The 6,000-nt window shown below is 50.4% G+C and overlaps 1 protein-coding gene across 7 annotated transcripts in view; it reads right to left on the reverse strand.

The window, feature by feature from the left end:
* Positions 1 to 4,517, reverse strand: part of LOC105491006 (ubiquitin conjugating enzyme E2 Q2) — a 59,259-nt gene extending 54,742 nt beyond the window's left edge. For 3 of the 7 annotated variants that reach the window (XM_011757069.3, XM_011757071.3, XM_011757067.3), the window contains exon 1: positions 4,077 to 4,516. In XM_011757069.3, the coding sequence (XP_011755371.2) occupies positions 4,077 to 4,256 (180 nt within the window). In that variant the 5' untranslated portion in view covers positions 4,257 to 4,516. Of the gene's footprint in view, positions 1 to 3,436; positions 3,880 to 4,076 lie in introns of those variants that run through there. The other 4 variants (XM_011757070.3, XM_011757066.3, XM_011757068.2 and 1 more) reach the window with 4 other exon arrangements.
* Between the last annotated feature and the right edge of the window lie 1,483 nt (positions 4,518 to 6,000).

The raw sequence follows: 6,000 nt of genomic DNA on the forward strand, positions 1-6,000 counted from the left end.
CATGGCTTCACAGAAAAGAATAAAAAGGACTCCTTGAGGTTGAAAAAGAGCACCCTTTTCCCTTCATTATTTAAGATTAGGACAAATTTGGCCGGGCGCGGTGGCTCAAGCCTGTAATCCCAGCACTTTGGGAGGCCGAGGCAGGTGGATCACGAGGTCAGAAGATCGAGACTATCCTGGCTAACATGGTGAAACCCCGTCTCTACTAAAAACACAAAAAACTAGCCAGGCGAGGTGGCGGTCGCCTGTAGTCCCAGCTACTTGGGAGGCTGAGGCAGGAGAATGGCGTAAACCCGGGAGGCGGAGCTTGCAGTGAGCCGAGATCATACCACTGTACTCCAGCCTGGGAGACACAGTGAGACTCCGTCTCAAAAAAAAAAAAAAAAAAAGATTAGGACAAATTTATAAAACAGGAAAAGAATTGGCTCAATTCCTTTGGCCTACAGAGTAAAACATCTACTCTGTTCAGTCTTTTTCACTTCTTACACTCTCATATGAAGTCAATTTACACACTTCCTTCAAGCCCTTAGAGAGCTTTTTGTACTATCCATGACAAGTTCTTGATGTTATCTCTGCACTTTTGACAAATTCTTAGCAGTTAACTTACAAGGCAATTAAGATTTTTGTTCAAATACAATATAGCTAGAATAGGGCCATATACTCAATAAATATTTATGAAGCATTTATTGAGTGGAAGATAAAAAGCACAAAGCATAATTATAAAATATTCTCCCCTGCCACCATAAAAAAAAAAATTTAAGGCTTACACAATACAGCATAAGAAAATATGACCAAAGCTAAAATAGTAAGGACTAAAGATGGGAGGAAGGGGAAATATCAGCATGAACTTAATATGACCCAGAAGAGCCTTGAGGGATGGTCAGGTATATAAAGACAAATGGGGTAGGGTTAAGGGGTGGAGGTTGGGGGCACATTCTACAGGGGAAAATACAGCTGATACAGAAGCCTGAAAGGAAAAGCCGGCAGAGCACCTGTACAGGACTCTTCAGGAACTAGCATGCACGTGTGTAAAAAAAACTTAGTTTCTCAAACATTAGAGAAACTGCATAAGGATGTTCCTTGGTAAGTATAAAGAAGACAAAGCCTAGCATGTAGAACTCAATAAATAATTGAACTGTCTAAAGAGGAAAAGTTAAATAAGTCTAACTCATTACCTTTTAAGAGTTACAGCTTTAGAGAATAACAAATCATAAATCAAACCAAATCATTTGAAATCCAACTCCATTTTTCCCTTGATCTTTCCCTTCAAAGCAAATGGTATCGACATGAACAAGCCATGTAGATTTTATCAAAACACTCATCCATGTTTAAAAGAGTCTTTACGGCCAGGAACGGTGGCTCACTCATGTAATCCCAGCACTTTGGGAGGCCGAGGTGGGTGGATCGCTTGAGGTGGAGTTCAAGACCAGCCTGGCCAACATGGAGAAACCCCGTCTCTACTAAAAACACAAAAATTAGCCAGGTGTGGCGGCGGAAACCTGTAATCCCAGCTACGCCGGAGGCCGAGACAACAGAATTGCTTGAACCTGGGAGGCGGAGGTTGCAGTGGGCTCAGGTCACACCACTGCACTCCAGCCGGGGGGACGGAGCAAGACTCCGTCTCAAATAATAATAATAATAATAATAATAATAATAATAATAAAGAGTCTTTAATTTCAAAAGATACAAGCAGAAATATTTACAGATGAAGTGATCTGTCCGGAATCTGCTTCAAAATAATCCAAAGCGGAGTACAGACGAGGATTAGCCAAAAGTTCATCATTGTTGAGGCTGGCTACATTACACTGTTCAACTTTTGTACGTTTGATGTTTTTCTATAATTAAGAGTTAGCAGACATTTGTACTGAGCAGCTGCCATGATAATTATCTCCTGATAGTCTGTTATATTTCACTAGCACCTCAATTTTAATAGTTTCTACCTAGCGGTGGGTGCCATTACACTAGTCCTCACTAAATCCCTCCTTGTACTGAAAGTGTCTCGTTCACTTCTTGCTCCATTTCTGTTGCCACTGCCTAATCCAGGTCATCTCTCCTTATCTTTATCTGCAGCAGACTCTTACCAGCCTCCAATACGGTTCTCGATGGGGCACCAGTGGCACTTTAGGTGGGATAATTCTTTGCTGTGGCAGACTGCCTGAACGTTACAAAACATTTGGTATCCCTGTACTCCTAGCACTAAACGCTGGCACAGCAACAAGACCACCCCAACCCCACTGAGATAACCACATTTCCTAATGCCACCCACTGGAGAGAACCACTTCCAGTCCTGGATGGCAGTTACATTCTCCCAACTTACCTGAGTAAACTTAGTAGCTTCCCACGGCCTACAGATTCAGCCTCCTATCATTCAAACCAGCCCTATCTTTTCCTGGCCATGCCTCAACTTCTACCAGAGTAATCATCCTCGAAGCCATTCAGGCCAGTCTCCTTAAAACACCTGCTTCACGACAACTACTACACTTTGTTTTCCACTCTTGGAAAATCTTCCCCTTCTCCAGCCTATATCGTGGGCCTCTCAAGTCTAAGCATAAATTTTCTACTTCTAAGCAAACCACACTTTCTCAAGTCTCCGTGTCTTCTTTGGGTGGAGTTTCCTCGGTCTAAAATGCCCTTCCGCCAGTCTTCCAAAATTGTATTCACCTGTGGAAGCTCGTCTCTAACTGTCTCAGCCTCTCACCAAAGCCTTTCCCTGAAGCGCACCTCCCCCAAGTCAAAATTAGTTGCTCCCTTTGGCTTTCATGATGATACCACAGGATTTGTCACTTTCTTGAACTCTTCCCCCAAGAAGATGGGGTTCTGAAAGCGAGGACTGCTCCACTCAATTCTGCAACACTAGTGCCCAGAACACTCAGACGTATTCGTTCAGTAAATGAATTCTCTCCTCAGTACAGCACTTGACTGCGTGGTTTTTTTGCTTCTGTTTTTTGTTTGTTTGTTTGTTTGTTAGTTTTTTAATGAACACACTTTCTCCCCAGATAGTCTGGTAACCATTTTAAGGTCAATTATAACATCAAGGTTTTTTGCACTTGAGTACCCACTGACTCAACCAAAGACAGTTAAAAACAACAGACTTGGTTTTAGCCATGTTTAAAGACGAGCCCGAAACCACCACCTTGACGCCTACTATAACCAAGAGAATATTCTGCAGTTTGGACCAATATCCTAAATCAATTTCACGACGAACAGCTTCACAATACACTTTTATGGAGAAACTTAATACGTCAATTCCTTTATCAAGCCTTGGGTTTCTAATGAGCTTTCCGCTTAATGAGTAAGTTTTTAAAAGTGTCTTTTACAGCTTTGTGACATAAGTGATCTTTCCGGGGAGCAGCCCTGGCGCGTATCTCCTTTCACCTATCCATTTTCGAGGCTTACACACAAGGGAGGGGCCACACGAATACACACTCAACACCACCTGCCGCATCGACGGTACTAGGCGCCTTCCCAGAACACAGCAGTGCGCAGCCAGGCCCGGGGGAGACGGGTCGCTCAAACAGCACCAGAGTCTGCATTCCAACTTTTCCTCCGTCAACAAGTCCATTCTCATTGTCAGTTTCCCCTTAAACGCAAACTTAAAAATAATTGGCTGACCAAGCGGGAACGAGGAAAATTTGACTCAAAAATGAGGCGTTAAAACTTATGAGCCTTTCCCGTCGCCGGCCTGGGCTCAAACAACAGCCAGAGCCGCGCCGCCCCGCCCCGCCCCGCCGCGGTCCCGGGAGCAGGCGGGCTGAGGGCCGCCATGGGCCCCATCAGGGCTCGGGCCGCCGCGGACTCCCACCTCGGGGCTAGGCGACGGGGACCGAGAGGGGCCAGAAGCCCCCAAGCCAGCCCCGCGCCAGAAGCCGTAGAGACGCGCCCTCCGCCTCCTCCCACCCAAGCCTCTCTCAGTCCCAACCGGGCCTGGGCTGGGCCAGTCGCGGGGGAAAGGGGCGGGCCAGCCCCGCCCGGGGAGCCGGAGCCTCTCCGGGGCAGGCTCCCCCTTTGTCCCGGGACTCGCAGCGCCCCCTCGCCGTCCTCGCCCTGCCCCGCGGAGCCGCGGCCGGGCGCCTCACCGTGATATTGCAGTGGAGCGTGAGTGGCGGCGGCGGCGAGTGCGGGCTGCCCGGCTGCGGCACCAGGAACTGGCAGTGCAGCTCGTCCAGCTTCCAGCTGACGATGCGGAATCGCTCGTGGTTCTTGTCGAAGATGGACGCCAGGAACTTCAGCTCGGCCTTGAGCCCTGACACAGACATCTTCCCCTCATCTCCGGCGGGAGGGGCGCGGAAGGGGAGCCGGGCCCAGAGCCGCCGTCACGGCCGCGACAGCCCCGCCGGGCCGGCCTGGGCCGCGCTCTCGCGGCTCCGCCTCGTCGAGCGCGGCTGGAAAATGGCGAGGGGCGCGGAAGCCTCGGCGGGTAGCTGTGTGGCAGGCTGGGCGGCTGCTCCCTTTGTAACCGACTCCAGCGGCAGGAGGCTGCGGCCCCGCGGCTTAAAAGGGCAACAGCGACGCCGCCCCCGCTACCGCCTGGGAAAGGGCTGCCCCCACCCCGCCCCCTTCCCCCTCACCCCGGCGCGCCCTGCGCGCTCCCGTTTCAGCGCGTGCACGAGGCCGGAGCGCGCGCGCTCCCGGTCGCCCCTTCCTCGCCTTGACCCAGCTCCCTTCTGCCCGACCCATCTGCTCCGTTCCTCGCACCCGCGGACTGTAGGCTCGGGGCCAGCTGGCGCCCGGGCCCCAGAAGTAGGGGAGGAGCCGGAGACCCCCGCGCGCCCCCGCCTCCGGCCTGGGGCCGGACACGTGCGCAGCCGATCGCGCCGGCCACGTCGGCGCCGCTGCAGACTCGCGCCAGCCCCTAGGGGCGGCTCCTCAGCTTGGCCCTCGGCCCGGCACCCGCTAACCTGACCGGGGTCCTGGTGGGAGACGCGGGTGCGGCCCACCCAGCGTTACCTCCGCTACTCTCACCCTAGTCTAAGCCGCCGCTTCGCTAGCCTGGGTTTCTGTGAGGACCTTCTCACCGGATTCGCTGCTCCCGCCTTTGCTCTCAAACCATCCATTTACCTAAGTCGATGGTTTAGCCCCTGCAGGCTGTTTCCTGGAGGTGTACCATGATTTCATCCTTTCCCTTAGCTACCAACTGTGTTCTGCCGTATATAGTCTCTCTCTCCCCACTTCCCTTCTTTTGCCCTGTTTCGCAAGCTTAAGATAACCCTCCCCACCCCCACCCCCACCCCCACCCCCATGGAGCCAGGGCTGCCCTCCATTTTCATTGAAATCTTAGCTCAAATATAATCTCCAGGCCCCTGACTACCCAATTTCAATGAGTCACCCTGTGTCACATCGTCTTGTGCTAAGTTTTTGTTGGGTACCAGTCGCTGTCTGATCTTTTCCCCATTTATTCCTTGTCTCTGCCCAGTGTTAATGTGTTCAGAGCTGTATCCCCAGGACCTAGAACAAGACCTGTTACATAGTAGAAACCCGATATGATTTAATTGAATGCTCGCTTTTATCTGGAATCCCCACCACTAGCACAATTACTGGCACATTCTAGGTGCTCAAAAAATGAATAAAGGACTGCATAGCAGTTCAAAGGAATACATCCTAATTTGGCAGAGAATAGTGTGTGCAATCATAAGTGCCAGAGGCAGGACCAGCTGCATGTGCGTCCAACCTATGTAGTTGTACGGTGCTCCCAGCTTAGAAGGGCTCCGAGCTTGATTTAATACTCTGGTGTCGCCATTTTGAAATTTGTAATTTTTCAGAAAGGGGCCCCGCATTTTCCTTTTACACCAGTCTTACCTAGAGTTACCTAACCCTGGCACCTAACTGTCTCTTTCTTCCTAATCTGCAAGAGGTCCCTGGGCTACTGTTCCCCTTAGATGACAAAATAGAAAACAACACAGGGACACATTAAGTCTACTGAAACTTTTTATTTCCATTTACTTCTGAGATACTGTATCATGTTATAGTCCTCCTTAGCCTTTACGAAGACAAATACTCTCT

Source organism: Macaca nemestrina, chromosome 7 (genome assembly GCF_043159975.1).
Source record: "Macaca nemestrina isolate mMacNem1 chromosome 7, mMacNem.hap1, whole genome shotgun sequence".
In the NCBI taxonomy this organism is placed as follows: Eukaryota; Metazoa; Chordata; class Mammalia; order Primates; family Cercopithecidae; genus Macaca; species Macaca nemestrina.